Raw genomic sequence first — 16,912 nt, 5'->3', positions numbered from 1 at the left:
TTTTTTTTCAAAATAATCACCCCGTCTATTTATAAAAGTCTCACGCCTAAACCACCATTGTCCCCATGATAATTCAAGAATGTCTTGATGTCTCATGAAAAGGAACCAATAGAATATCGCCAACTGATGACAGCTGAAGTAGACCTCTAATTCTTGCATCTGACAGCAGACATACAAACGCAACGAGTTAATTCATCAAAATAATCACTCCGTCAATTTATAAAAGTCTCATACTTGAATCACCAAGTTAGCCATGACAATTCAAGAATAGTGTCGTGATGTCTCTCATGAAAGCTATCCCGCCGAGTGCCGCGAACAGACTGCTTTTTCCGTCGCTTTTGACTAATTTAATATCGCGGAGTCAAAAAGCTATTGAAAAGAACCCATGGTACACTCGTTTCTTATCCCCCCACTATTCGTTTTCTCTCTCGCCTGTTTTCTATTCACTGAATTCCGGCCGCCGTCGTGCTGACTGGCCCGCGGATTGTCACACTCTGCCACCCAGGAATTTCATCTTGCGCATAATTAATCTCGGCAATTACGCACCAGACAAGTATAATTCTGTGCCAGGCGCACCGGCATCCGGCCGAGGGCCGGGCCGTGAAAGCCGATGCTACAACGTTCCGCACTACTATCCCTCCCGCAAACTCGAGGTTTCCTGTCCTTCCGCGGTAGATGTTCCGTTTTCCGTCTAGCGAAACACCGGACGATGGCTGTGTTGCCTGGTTTCGCTGAGACGCGACGTGACGGCGTTGAAATTGCCAACATAATTGCCAACATACAAGACATGACCGTCACTTTCTGCGTGTTCTCGATGACTCCGGCATCGTACGCGCCGTGATAACTGACGCGGGAACACGCGGTTAATTTTTCATTTGAATTTCTGCTCGTTTCGTTCTCGTCGCGTTTTGTAATATGTTAGTTCCGGATATAGTTTCGGAGGGAATTATCGTATTACAGAGGCCTCGCGATTATGGTCCCTAACTCGGGACTCCCATAATTCTGGACTACGCGAAACGCTTCTGACCCTCGTGAATACATTTTTTGCCCGAAGCCTCGGCATAGTCGACTTCGTAGTATTCCGAACATAGAAAAGGACAAGCCAGTGAAAAACAGAGAGTTTCGTTTCCCACTCGACTCGACTACTGTGTGAAAATTTAATAACACTTTACGCTTTATAAATCTTTACAATAAAATTATTAAAAATGTGTTTGTTTATTCACTGATTTGTTTAAACAACACATTTTAAAAAATTTCACATTTATTAAATTCTGGTTCTACCAATTTTGTTAACTCGACTACAATTTCAAGGTATAAGGGTAATAGGAAAACATACATTAACCTTCAGGGGGTGTTTTCACACTGAAAAATGAGAAGGTAGCAAAAAAAGTTTTCCGATACACAATCGGGTCCTCTACTAGGGTCCCCTACAAATCTACAACATTTTAAAAAAGTCGGAATTTTTAATGTCAATTCTAATTCAGTTGTGTGATGTAATGTAAAATTACATAGTTCCACAAATTGGATTTAATTAATATACCGTTATCTTACTTTTAGAAAATAGTATTACTTATTGGCATTCCTAATAATTGTGCTTCAGATGAGAATAACAGGTATGACAGAAAATTGTGTAAAATTTGAAACCGTTTCTAGAAACGTAATTACAAAGAACAACATTCTGAAATTCCCAAGTCAGATTTAAATGCAATGTAATATCTTTTATTGCAATAAGTTGGACAGAGTTCATACAAATGTAAACTCTAAACCAGTACTGTATAATGATGACGAATAACAGTTTAGGAATGCAGCTGCTAAATCGATGATATCACCGGAAAGGACCTTATGACACAGAACCGTGTTGGATATCCAAAGCTATCCGTTACATAATCAATTAAAACTTTCGATAATATATGGCGGAACAAGTTCGACTCGTGTTCACTGGGCACTACAATCTATCGAATAAAGGCAAAACCAATACCATATCGATACACGTCCGTGGTGTCGTGTGTCATTGGAGTGGTGGACTATCATGCGCGACGAGAACCTGTGCGCATATTGTGCGCCATTGTACAGACGATTCAGTTATCAAAACGAATGGCTCCATTAGAGCCATTATTCGGTCACCTCGATTAATCATGCGCCACGGATAATATTGTATTTTAAGGGTAATTATGATTAAGAACCACCGCGGACTACATAACATTTGTGTATGGCGGCGTACGCGTCTGATCGATTACTTTACCGACGACAGCGTGTCGACGATGTTTTTCGTGCAAGCAGAGAACACGTCCCGCTGAAATACATCGCCCGTACACCATTGAAATTCCGTTGCGCTCGTATCGGTGCAACCTATCGACGATTCGTCTTAGTCACCGTGAATCGAAAAACATCGGCAACGAATGCTGTATTCCTACGATTCGTTTTACGAAACTGCTTCCGAAGTAGTCGTTCGAACGGTCGGGGGATTAAAGGCGGTTAGCTATCTGCTTATAAGTAACAAAGTACGTTTGATTTCTGAAGATACCGAATTTAAATTTATACTGCGGATAATGTTTGCGCATAGATCAATAACAATTGAGGAAAAATAAGTATCGACTGTGACATACCAATCTCATATACGTATTTTTTCTTTGTGCATATAATGTTACTACTCTAACACATTGTTCCTTATTGATATTTTTGTGAATTCAGTTTGTAACCATGTATCCTCTTTTTTTTAGACAATGAGTATTTCCGCAATATCTTGGCCATCCTTATCACTCGGGATTAGAAGCCTTTGAAAATACTACAAATTTGAACAATTGTAAGTTAACTGAAGTAATGGAGTACCATTCCACTCATAATAGATCTTTAGTCAATTACCACAGAAACACAGAACACAGAGAATTTAGACACACAGTAGACAAAACAATAGACCCGTACTGAACTTTGTAAAGTTACATATTGAGTTTTAAAATGAACTATGAAATTTTATTAACTACAGTTTTGGGTAATTATTTACAAACGGGTATACCCCACCGATTTCGATGACTTCGAGGTATGTTGTCAAGCTCATCACTCTGGACAATTTTTTCCTATACATGTTACCGTCGCACGGCTTTAGTTTCCGAGATATTCGTAAAAATATTGTTTATACTGTCGACGCAGTGGTTTGATGTACACAGGTTGTGGCCGGGCTGGTGATGCAACCGGGGAGGGAGGGGGGGATTCTACGTAAATAAATAAATCTAAAATATAGAATAACATTTTTTTCTCCGAGGCTCAGTTCTCGAGAAAATCGAATTGGAAGATTCATCTGTAACACATTTATTCGTGTTAGCAATTAGGAGAAACGGAATGCAATGAACAGACACGTCAACCAAGTCGTCACGCAGTCTTCACCACGCAACCAAAATCCCAAAACACACAACCCAATGCTAACCACGCACCCACATCCCACCAAACACAGGACACACACACACAAACACGCGATGTGTTTAGGGATCCGACGAAGAAACTCTGTTTTTCTGTTTTTTTAAATATTAATAATCAAACTTCTGTTTGGTGGGATGTTGGGTACGCGGTAAACACTGGGTGGTGTGTGGTGCGATGCTGGGTGCTTGGGCAGTGTATGGTGAGGTATTGGTTGTGTGGTTAACACTGGTTGGTGTGTGGTAGAATGCTATAGCGACATTATTATTCTGGCTACATCGTACAAATCCTAAAATCAAAGTAAGAATTTTTAGAAAAAGTTTTGCTCATACCTCTTTATCGGCGTCTTAGTGACTGGAAAAATGTGAAAAGGAAAGGAGAGGCAGTGTTTGGTCCTGGGCCTGCTAGTGGACTCATCAGTAAGACTACCTAGCAGACCCTGCCTTAGCCGAGGGGATATACTATGGTCGGTTAAGGACGTATATATACAAACGAGGAAGGCTTCAGGTAGTTACGGGAAAGGTGTCAACTCGCTAGACCTCTAGTGGCGAATTTAAGAAGTAATGCCGCCACAACTCGCAAACTAAGACCGGGCGTCGGTAACATATATTATATAAGAAAACATTGTTCAGAATAATGACCTTGACAACATATTTCAAGGTCATCGAAATCTGTAGGGAGTACCTAGCCTTTTGTAAATAACTACCCAGTTTTGAATCACTTACAATTTGATCTACCTTCTCCAAGAGGGCTATACACTCTCAGATGACATGACACATGTACAATAAAATAAGTGACGTTAACTTAACCGTCATCGGTCATATTCCAGTTCTGCCAATGACCGTCATCGCTAACTTTCACAATTAGCGCACATACTTCCATGTTGATCTATTCACTGGATGATCGAATATCACTCGTATCGTCAGAAAGTTCAACGATAATTAGACACACAGACACACAAGCATACTATGACTTTCACGGGGAACTTGGAACAGTGTCTAGTCTATGCATATAACTCCCCCCAGCGATGGCTTAATATTGACACGTTGGGCCCAAAGACAAAGTTTCCCCTCTTCTCCGTGGGATTTTCTCAGCTTTAGGATATACTATAGTGCGCGGCGCTGTGCAAACGATCGTCGTATCTCTGCACACTATATTAATAGGGCCATCTTCATGGGCAGTTTAATATTGGATACGAAGCGTCTGGACGGTCCTTAGGAGCGAATACGATTTATGACCTCTGATAGTGGAGGATTTGTAAATAGAATCCCGGCTAGGAAGAGTATCCCGAGGACAGGCACGTGCTCTGTATAAGTCTACCATTCGAAAAATGTGAGAAGGGTTTGACCGGCTTCCGTGAAAATATTATTACAAAGAATAGTGTGGACCGTAATTTTCTTGGCTCCTACTTCACTGATGGTGTAACTCATTGTCTGTTTGTTCGCAGAACGGCTAGACTCGTGTTCAGTAGACTGCAGAAGTTTATGCAAATTCATACTTTGGCCATCACGTCATCCACATACAGGGTGGTAAGCGGAATTCCCCTAGCTATATCTGTGACAGTTGAAATGCTAGGATAGAAAAAACAACGATCAGATTTCAACACGTTCAGTCGCGTGTGCACAGTTAAGGAAATCGATTCATTTTTTACTGATTCACGGGAATCCGGTGCATCGTATAAATTATAAAGTATTATATTTACCAATTGTCTTGGCCAAAAGACGTCTGTGTTGCGTTATTGTATCTTTTCGTAAGTACTTTCTTAATTTCCTTTGTGTACACTGCACTGGTTCTTACAAAAAGGATTTTGTTTAAAGTGTTCACTGTCCCCTGGTTCCGGACAGTACAAATCTTATTCTTTCTCTTCATCTCCCCATAAAGGATTGACAAAAGAGAAAGAAAATAAAAAAAAAGAAGTTAAGAACAAAAGAAAAACTTAGGTAACAAGTTTAAGAAAACCAGGTCACTGAAACCAAGAGAGACAAACCAGGAGACTCTCAGTGTAGTGTGTTTGGAAAGTAACGAAGAAGAGTGGATTCAATGTGCAAATATTATAGATAAAAAGGATATTCCTATTTGCTCGGATAGTTATATCTGTGATTGCTGCAAATTATACTGAAACTGTCCTGAGTTAAGTTAGTAAGTTTTACTGTGTCCGGTACTAGGGGCCACTTAATGATCTTTGAAAATCATATACCAAAGTTTAACGTTCATTTAAGTTAACTATTATGATAATGTTGATTATATTGTTCCTTTATTTGGAGTTTTAATATTGCTAACTTATAAATAATGCAGAATAAAAAGATTAAAACCTTAAGCGTCTGGCACTGGGGGAACTCTCCCTACACCTGACGTGACCGTTACTCGTAAATTATGGCTGAAAAAATATTTTAAACTAAAGTTGCATGGTATCACGAGGGACATATAACACAATAATTTTTTTTTAATATGTTACCTTTTTATCAAAATATAACGGATGTATTCAATTTTTTTAATGGAATGCCTATTATCTTATCCCGAATTTCGATGAAGTATTAAATACTGCATAAACAAGCATAATATCATTATAGGCTCTATAATAAACCGTTTCTGAAACATGAATCAATTTTTTAACGTGTTGGTGAGATTCTTTCGATTAAAATACGCCGGCATAATGTGGACCATATTCACATACTAATATTCATAGAAAAATATGATCCAAATTGTGATGTTTAATCTTAAATTATGCAATCTGTCGTTGTCTATTGATAACAGCCGTAGTTAAAGAATTAATTACTTCTTTGAGTAGTAACGTCATATTCTACTTTAAGCTTATATCCCATAATTGAATTAAATATACATATTATAATCAAAAGTTTATCATTTCCGATTAGAGTGAAATGAAACTTGTCGGTCATTTTCAATTGAACGTCAGTTACCTATAAAACGTTCTCGCAAAACGCAACACAGAGTAACAGAGAGAGTTACAGATACATTCGAGCTTCGTCATAACTTCGAACAAGAATATGAAAAAGGGTGGTATTCCATTACACCACGTTCGTAGGTGAATTCGCTCGAATAAAACGGGAGGCTGGTGGATCGTTGGATCCCTCCAGGAAATCAAACAGCGACACACGGATCCATTCACGGTCGAACGCACGAATAAAGAAGTCCCTTCAGAAATTTGTGAACGACCGATTCTCGGAGGGCGATCATCGTTCCGGCATCGTTTCCGCGTTATCGATGCTTTGAACCTGCCGAGACCACAGAAATTTCCTAGGCGAGGCGATCCCTTCTCCCTGTCCCTTACGCGTGCACCCAACCTTCGGTTCGGAAGCAACGGGCATTACCCAATTGTTTGCCCATGTTTCCGACAGTCAGTCCCGCCGACGTGTCGGAAGTTCCCGCTGTAGGGGCCGCATCGTACTTCGATGCATAATGCCTGTCAGCAGAAATTCCGGCGCATATTTGCATACGTAATCGCGACGCGGCTGGTATCACGCACGGTCATCCTGACGGCCGTTTGGATTGACCCGGTCTGGCCCGATCGATCGATCAATCCACCGATCGAACGGTAATTAAAACCGGCCACCGATTTTACGGACACGTATCACGCAAATCATTAATATTATTCGGCACAGCGAGCGTCAGTCTCGCTGGACCTCTCTTGTTAATTATCCGTCCAGGCGGTCATTGTGCTCGCCGAACAATCGACGCACCAGACGATATTACATTTTCAGACCAGAGCTGGGCGTAGAAGAAACTAGGACGGTGGGTAGCGATGAAAGAAGAAGAAGGAGAAAAAAGGAAAGTGAGAACCGCAAGGTTCACAAAAGGGAGATTCATATTCCGCTCGGAGTGACATCGGCATTCGGGGCAGAAAATAAAATCATAGGAGGTTGACCCCCGTCCGTGCGGGAGAACCCTGTGTGTATATTCACAGTGGTGGTAGGGTAGAATCGTTCCTCGTTTTCGTCTCGTAAGTTTCTCCTTTCGGAACGCTTAACCGACTCCTCTACCCGAGTCCTGTCACATCGGTGACCCTACTTGCGCTCGAGCGTTCTAAACCAACCGGGCAAACTTCGCGATATGCATTCGAAATGCCGCCGTTCCGAGACCATCCTTCGAGAGGCTACGTGCGAGCAGATTTTCTTATCGAAATAATATCTCTCTTAAATTCTGCCCCCCCCCCTCCCCATTGGGTTCGCGAGGGTAACGACTAGGCGCATGAATTCTGTGGACAGAAAAGGGGGAGGAGTTGGTTGACGCCACTGCGCGTCGTGACGCTTCCGCGATCGTTGTTGTATATCTAAGAGCGTGTCTCGTCTAAATCTCGTGTACACCGGCAATCGAGCTGGCAGTAGGTACGGTGGGAGCAACTGTCAGGGGAACACGTCGCGCAACTATCGAGTAATCAGCCGCTCGGTGAACGACGCCGAGGCAGAATGCCTCTTATCCGTTGATCCGTTTCCTCGTGAGACGTAACAGGGTCCAAGTATGCCCAATCGAGTTCTGGCCCCGAAACGTTGCAAGCAGGATCGCAGACGTGGTTGCCTCCGGGGCGTGATGCATGTACGTACGATCTTTCCACGACGGCAATCTAGGAGGCCTGATCGTACCGTGAGACCTTCGGAGGACGATGTAATTTAAGGGAACGTGCTAATCCCTGAGGTGGAAGATTCCGGATTTAAGGGAAAGGGCAGTGTCTTGAACACTTCGAAGAATCGATTCGTACTAGGGGTGATAATAAAGGTACGAAAATGATTTATTTTTAGATTTTTGCTTGAAAATTAAGCGGACGCTAGGCTATCCCATTTAACGCTTAACCCTTTGAGTACTGAATTATTTGAAGATTTTTATGCCCATGGGACGGATTTAACTTGTCGCTATATGGATTAATATGTAAAAGTAATACATTTTATTTGGAATATACTTATATTGGTGATATAAATATATTTTTGAAACAGCATTTTAGTTACGAAATATAAATAAATATATAAATGAAACAAAATAGAAATATTTATATAGAACAAGAACAACGCCTGCTTCTTAAATTCAGATGACGAGTCAGACTCGTCCACCGTAACTTCGCCCAAGTAAGCAGATGAGTCTCACTCGTCAAATGTACCCAAAAGGTTAATGGGACATACGAGAATTTTTTGTGCTAACGATCTTGTGGTTTCTGAGAAGCTACTTTTCTTAACCATTTAAGTCCCAGTGTTAACATGTGGCTACGTGTTGTAAATTACGAAATAAAATATTACTATCGAGTATTTTTTCATATCTGTGAATATACTATAGGTTTTGCTAGTATTGTGTTAATGGTATGGCACAAATTTGAATGCGCCTTTAAAAGTTTATCGGTAATGTAAAACATGGTTTGCCCTTTGGCTCAACAATGAATGTAAAATTCTCAGTTTTACTACTATCACTGAAGATGAAATTTATAATTTGTTTCCTACCGCTAAATGTAATAATTCAGAACTACTACAGTTTACATGTTAACATAATGCAATTGAAATCGATTGAAAATTTCTGAATAATGAATTGCAAGGAAACAAAGCTACGCATAGTTTGGAATCTACAAATATGTAATATTCAAACACCATTTTGTATTGTATCTAATTCCTTAGAGATTGTTACGAATGTACTTGGTGTACTATGTGTTTCGTTGAATCTGGTCGAGCTAATCGCAGAACCAATACAGTCGAGATATACGCAGGAGTCCGTACTAAACTCGCGCAAAGTTCTGGATCTACACAAAGTCTGTGAAATTGGTCATATCTTAGGTACATTTACTGGCTGGGTTAGAAACTGACTAGATTTACATATGAAGCAGACCCTGAATACGATTTGAATTCGAGCGATGCGTAGTCTTAATTGATCACTATGAAACGTAACTTCGGTCGCTTAACTTACGATTTCAACATAAATAGGAGATAAAAGAAATGAAGGTTATAAATAAATATGGTTGCTAACTAATACATTTCTCGACGAAATGTTAGAGATGGGAGGAATAAGAAGAGTGACAATTGTCATTGATCTATTAGACAAGAATTTTTCGTATAATACTATATTTTCTATTTTCATAATAGTAGGTATACTAATATGCAATAATTACTGATTTTTCATTGTAATATTAGTAGACTACAAAAATCGATTTAATAAATACTAGCTCGAAAGAGATGAATGTTTTATAAACAGATATTTAGATTCCATTTACTTTCATTTTACTAAAAAATTAACGTATCGGCTGCAGTATACAGTGACAAATCTACATTACTAGAGTAAATTGCTTTTGATTCTCGCCGGCAAATAGTTCTCGGCAATAGATCTCAATCCCATCGAGAATTTGTGGGAAAAACTAAAAAGACTGGTACACGAAAAAAAACCGCAGAATAAAGAGCTTCGCCACTCAATAACATTATCCTGGGAAGAAATTTCCCCCGGAGATTGCAAAAACATTATTAATTCAATGCCACAACTTAACAAAATATTAGTACCAAAAATTGTTTGAACTAACAAAACAGATTGAAAACGTTTCTCCAGGAATTCTCTTAATCGGAAACTTTTTTCCATATAACATTTAATTCCTTACCGTGTTTCTTTATCGTAATAAATTGAAGTTTGCGTTATTTTATTGTTATTTACTTCGTATTACTCCTTTCAATATCCCATCACTTCTACCTTTATATACTAATTTTATAGTTCTAAAATATGAATATTTTTAGTGAATTTCGTATTAATGCGTGTGATTGGAAACTTTTTGCCAGGGGTAGCTGAATACAAATGTTTATCCAGTACCTCAGGTAGATCTTAAACCGAAGTATTCATCAGGCCAGTCGAGTCACTGAAACTGTTGCAAGAATAAAACCTGTCGGCCTCGAATAATACAAATTCGCTGGTTCATCCCGCGGGGACGGAAATCCCCTTTAAACCCTGTCAACGGTGAATCCTTATTACGGAGTGAAGGAACAGTTTGTTGCGCCGGATTTACATGTGTGCGGGGGCAAGTAACTCTGCTACAAATTGGCTTTCCCTGGCATGCCACCGTCTAGGGACGAATCGCATCTGGAATTCAATTCCGAGAGATGGTCGTTACCCAGCAAATTTCCAAGTGTTTCATACAAAAATGCGAAAGCGCGAGAGAGTGCTGTTGAACTAGAGATACGAAGTTTTGCGACATGATATTTTATAAACTACTCGAAGCGGTCGTGAAGTGTAGATTTTCTGTTATCTGATCCCTTAACCGACAGTCAGCTTAAGGTTTGACAGTGAGGTAAAGGTAGAACTGGGTCATTCATGAACCTTGGTAAAATTTCATGTTTGTACATTGGAATTTTCATTTTTTTAATGTGTGTTTAACGTCGCGTCAGTTGCATATGCGTACATAGTTATTAACCCCTTGTGTTATGATTTTCTTGACGACTACAATCCCTCGAATTACTTTAACGTTAATAATTTCCTAGACAAAAAAGGAATTTTTTACTTATTGCAAGTGTATAGATACTCTAGGAGTCACTTATTAAGACTGTAGAGCCTCCCGTATCCGAAAATCTATTATACGAATATACCATTCGTTATATTTCTTCTGTTCCATCGAATTCTAGGCAATTACTTGTGTTGAAAAAGTAATGTGATATAGCAGTCAACTGTTTTATTTATCTGTATTTAAATAAATGAAGTTCAGTATCAGGAAACTGTAATATTAGGTGTACCAATAAGTAATCCACTATTTCTGTTTTTAATTACGATACGATATATTCTGAAATAAAGTATTTTGTTAACCTTTAATTGAGTAATAATGATGCAAGGTGTCGAGACATCATTATGAATGTAAATGAAACAGCAGAAAGTCTTGATTTCCATGGGAATGAACACTGACTGCGTCAAGAAATAGTGGATTACTGATTTCTACACCTAATATGACTGAATTCAAGCCGAGGAAAATTGATACATGAGTGGGAAGGGGCTAACCAAAACCTATTGGTGTTAAGATGTATTTATCCACTTCAGTAAAGCCATTAAGCTTGGAACCAATAAATGGATACCAGTAAAAGCATTTACAATTATTGTATCTGTGTCAATCATTTTAGAATCTGCTTTGTTTTATCGATACAATTTCATTCTTGATATTATTGTAAGTAACACATTTTCGTTTTGTTCAGTATACTTATAGGCGCCAAAGGAGGAACCTATAAATCCCCACCGTTGGACATCATTGAATCGAGGGATGTTAATTTCACATGTCAAACTGTTACCTGCTCGATAGTAGTACAACTATTTAATTATTATTTATAGAATGCAAAATAATCAATTCTATAGTCAATCGTCGATTGGTAATAAACAGCTACACTGTCAGAAAAAGTTCTTCAGATATGTAGTCGATAAATTCAAGGAAATAGAGATTCCTTTGTTAAACAAACAAGTGTGATTTTTTTTCAGTTTCTCTGCACAACGCAAATAACGAAAATCGTATAAAAATCTTCATTATATTCTTCTGATAATATTTTCTCGAGGTTAAGATGATTGTTCAATTTTTCTAAATATTCCTGGTACTTTTTAAAACTTATAAATCATTTCATACATTTACGATATTTGCGGAATAAAAATTCCAGTCAATACTTATGAATAAACAAAGTTATTTATATAAAGGTACTTTGGTTTATTTTTGAAAATATTGAGATATAAATACGGAAGAACTGATTATTATAATTATTTATTTGCTTTGTAGGGGTGAAAATAGAATGTAACACGAGAATTTAACCAAAGAAGAAAACGAATATTGTAAAAAATGGAAAAAAGTGGCACGAATTCTCACGTTTTCAATATTTTCAATTATTGAAACAAAACCACGCAGGAGGGTTTATAGCGTGACAAGAAAAAGGTTAAAAATGGGACGGAAAAATGTCAAATACGGTGTCAACGACGTGTAACGCCGTCGTACAGTGAAATTTTTTCCGTCCAGTATTTCTGCCCCTTCCTGCAAACTTTGCTGTTAGAGAGGAGTTTGCCGCGGAAAAAATTAGAATTTACATTCTAGCTCGTCGAAGTTTCGTTTCAGTTTTCTGAATAAATAAAATCGGGATCACGATGGCAAAACTTTCCCCTTCGCGATATGAAATGAAAATCAGTCTCGATTTCTCATTTTTTTTTTTCGCTACCTACGATCTACGCGCCTGTTTCAATGGCCGCTACTTCCCTTTCATGCGACAGATAAAACGTTAAGTGTTCGATATCGACGCGTCACGTTCTACGTTTCGGAATCGGAAATGTTGTTCTCCTTAATTTTCTAACAAGTCGACGTAATGAAATAGAAGGAATTACATCCGAAGAACGCAGAAATTCTAAAATCCCCCCGGATCTTAAAACAGCGCTCACTGTCGACAAAAACTATGGAAACATAATAAAGTATCTCTAATCAGTTAAATTGTTCAAAGAAATATAAACCAAAGACAAAGCACATTGATCCATAATACCATAATACTAACGCAACCAATACAATAATATAGTAAAAACAACGTATCAAGTCGCTAATAACCTCGTAGTTGATGCGACTCTAAGCTTAGAATTAAAAAAAAAATTACATCCTCTCCGATATAAGCCCCTGTCCGCCATCATAGTCGATAAACTGCGAGACGTACTTCGACGGAGTGTAGCATTAGTTTTCAAAGCGGATTCCACGTTCGGAACAAAATCTTGCATCTGTCTTATTGTTAGTAAGAGAACCTTCTGTGAATAGTAACATGAAGCGAAACACCACGAACTTAATACTTCTTAACAGGGAACTGTGCAGGTGTCTGCTTAATTGAGCCACACCTTTACAGATGTTCTTGCAGTGAATCTTGAATTACAGTGATACAGATGTTTGCATGTGATGTTTCCAATCACGTATGCGGGAAGAATGAGAATTCGAAAAATAAGTAGTACATTTTTTTAACGTACGGTGTGTGGTTATTATACAATTACAATAGGTTTCTACGATTTTTTAAAAAACTTAACTCCAATGCTTCGAAACATATTTGTTTTTTTGTGTTATAAAACAAAGTGTCCTACTAATGGTGATGAACGTAATAGGATGGACAAAGTAGAATATCACAGAAACAGTGAGTATTGGGATAAATGTGCCTTAGTACTTTTATACTTAGAGTTGGTTAGTCTAACCAATTTGACCGAAAACAATTGGACATTCCACTTAAAAAAAGCAATAGTGATGTCAAGATCACCTGTACGCTTCCACCTCTAAAGAAACTATTACCATCATGGTATATCTTCATTACTTTGTTTGAAACAATGGAGATATTTGAGATGGACAGAGTTCATGGAAGATCCTATATATTCTTTAAAAATAAGATTAAGATTAACACAGATTGATAGAATTGAAAATAATAGATATAGTACTGAGGATAAGATATGAATAGATTTTCATATTTTACACAAAAATCTTTATTGCAGATAAGGACTTGAAATGTCAAACTTCAGTTCCAAATGTGTAGGTCAAACTAAGAGACTTTTGGAATTTTCGAAGGAGCTTAATTCTTTTACTCTTTACATAACACAGACAGTTTGTTCAACAAAGCATTATTTAGGGTAGACTTTTAAGTATAAGAAGAGAAATGATGTGTTAGTTTTGATGATTGCAATAACTTTGTTCTAAATCACTAGCTTATTGGCAAACAATTTACATCGGGAACACTTTAGTAGGTTTCGATGTCCAAAAATTAAATCTAACTGATGAACAATGTGAGACATTTTGAATCTGGAAGCTGTCCTTTGCAAATTTGATATCCGCACACGTACATGTTGCTGCCACGAGCATCCGTATAATTTAACATACGAAACGCTGTTACATCTGGATCACCTCTATTTTTTGCTGTATGATTTATTCAAAATTTCTGCCCAACAGCCGCCTGCACGAATCTATGTATAATGCAAGTTTCAGTCGACCATCTTTGCGACATTCTTTTTTGCAAAGAGAGCTACAAGTTCGACCCTACCATATATTCAAGGTAATTCGTACTTGGAATGGTACACATGCAGAAATAGTCCAGATAGCTTAGTGGGCTTTTGGTAACTTTCAATTGACTGCAAATTCAACGATTTGTAAAAAAAAATTAAATAGATTAAGTATTGCTTTTTGATGTAAAAAATGTTTTCATTTTTATATGAATATGTATTACTATTCTTCTATGTGTGCACCCAGCAAGATAAAGTCGTTATTTGTTTAGTACGTTAGTAAATGTAAACACTTTCATAGAAATTATATTTAGATGCATTGGATCAGATAGAAAATATTTGTGAGAACTGTAGCAATATTCAACTAAATTCAAGTGCAAGAATTAATTTATAAAAAAGAATTACGAAATGAGACATAAAGAAAGACAATAAGAAGTACAGACAAAAATACGAAATAAATAAGAATTAAGAATGAGAATAATTATTTCATAAGAAAGCATACAAACACAAAACTGTTGTACATCGCGATTATGCACTACTGTGCTGAAAACGTTATTAAATAAACAGAAGAAAAAATGTTTTCCAAGAAAAATTAGTTCAACATGTAAATTAACCCAGACAGTCAATTATCTTGCATACGACTTTGCATTGCAAAATAATGTGGTAAAAACTAACTTTCAATATGTATATCTTTTTCTTTTGATATACACGAGGTCGTTCCCCACAATATGTATGTTGCCTTATAAAAATACCAATTATTTGCTTTGTTTTAACGATTAACTTTTTAGGAATATTTTTACCAATTACCTAAAGTAACTTAATAACAATAATTTTTGACTGTTACTGTTGGTAATTAGTTAAACGTGTTACTATTTACAAATTTCTTTAAAATTTTCCTCTATTATCCATTTGATATTTACTAAAAATACAAAATTATACTCATTACACCTTTAAGTGAGTATTTAGGAGTTAATGCCGTACATAACATACCATAATTTAATCGCAAAAAATTTACAATACACTTGTTTCGACAATTTTATGACTTCCGCGGGTGTTATACCGCTGTGAAATACAAAGACTTGCAATATATCGAGATACGATCACTCCAAAGTGTAGGAAATCATAAATTTGAAGGAATTGCTCCGAAGAGGGTACTTACTCGGGTCGGGCACGACGGATATTGAAGTGATGAAATGACAGCTCAACGATTTCGTCAGGTTGGCCGACGAAAGTGTAAAGCAGGCAATCGATGTTCGACGGATATTGTTTGGGGTAGTAAGGGGATGTAAATGTGCCACCCTGAGGTCTGTCAGAGCTGCTATAGACAACGCATGAGCAACCTAAAACAAAAATAGCGTTATTATTTTCTCCACAATATATCCAAATATTGTATTACACATAATTAATGATTAATTTTAAAAACGATTCGCTGCATACAAAATTTAGTTACATACTAACTGTAAGTATAATTTACTATTTTTACGGTAACTACAAAAAGCACTTCTCATTTTTTTTATTGCTTTACAAGAAAAGGTATGTGAATGGAGATTAACCTTTCACAGATTTATTTAAAAAAGTTAAAGCTGAAGAAAAGATTTCACACATCTATACAATGTACATTTACGAAACAGAGTACATCAAGTATTAGTACGTAAGTGTAAACGTACGTAAGTACCAAAAAATTGCTTAAGTGATCTTCGAAGTATTGCATCAACTTTTATATTAAAGCAGTACCTAGTTATAAAAATGGAAATAATTTTATTCAGAAAAAATGATACTGATTTATTAAAAGGAACATCTTGCAAGAGTTTATTAGTCGAAACATATCAAAATATATTCAGAAATATCCTGCGCAACACGCGTAAAAATGAACTTCAATAGGAATCAATTAAATAAAGACCGAACAGTTAAAGGTTACATACATACCTATAAATATTCATTCTGATTACATATGAATTATGAAACTGTAGTTAATTTTCATACAGCTCAGTGATATGCAATAAAATGTAAATTACAGGAGTTTTCAATATCGTATGCAGAGCTTGGCGCGGACACAGCGATTTTAATGTGGAAACATCAAAATTTCATGATAATGAAATCCACCATCTGACACTGTCCCGAAGTAATGTCTCACCAAAACTTTTCTTATTTCCAAAATGAACTCGTCACTTCTCGCATCGATCTCCCCCTCGCCCCTTCCACCGACCCTAAACCACGCTTCTTTCTATAATATCGACCTCGCGTCAATCTCGAAGAATCAAATTAAAGTTTGGCTTTTCCATGAAGGAGCGTTACCACAAGGGACCGACAACTTTCGCTGGCAAACTTTCCAACCGAGAGCAACAAAATCATCGATTACTTGGACAGACAGGTCCACGGTTAATGATCGATCGCGAGCAATCGGCGAAACCCTCGTTCGTCGAGGGTCGTCTTCCGTATACCTTTTGTCTCGAGACAGTTGTCCTCGTTTATTATAGTTTCACAAGAGGTGTCGAACTATTAAATAAATTGATTATTTGCAGAGACGATGAAGTACGCTGCTCTCTGTTATCTGGCGTTGGCTAGC

The 16,912-nt window shown here is 37.5% G+C and overlaps 1 protein-coding gene across 1 annotated transcript in view; it reads right to left on the bottom strand.

Annotated features, from left to right (window-relative positions):
- LOC107190522 (cubilin-like) overlaps positions 1-16,912 on the bottom strand; it is a 242,546-nt gene that overhangs the window by 167,197 nt on the left and 58,437 nt on the right. Inside the window, exon 2 of the mRNA XM_015579331.1 lies at positions 15,506-15,686. Within this exon, the coding sequence (XP_015434817.1) occupies positions 15,506-15,686 (181 nt within the window). The remainder of the gene's footprint in view (positions 1-15,505; positions 15,687-16,912) is intronic.

This window comes from Dufourea novaeangliae, unplaced genomic scaffold (assembly GCF_001272555.1).
Source record: "Dufourea novaeangliae isolate 0120121106 unplaced genomic scaffold, ASM127255v1 scaffold187, whole genome shotgun sequence".
NCBI lineage: Eukaryota > Metazoa > Arthropoda > Insecta > Hymenoptera > Halictidae > Dufourea > Dufourea novaeangliae.
The sequence above is the reverse complement of the archived record's forward strand: the minus strand, read 5'-3'. Positions and strand labels throughout refer to the sequence as shown.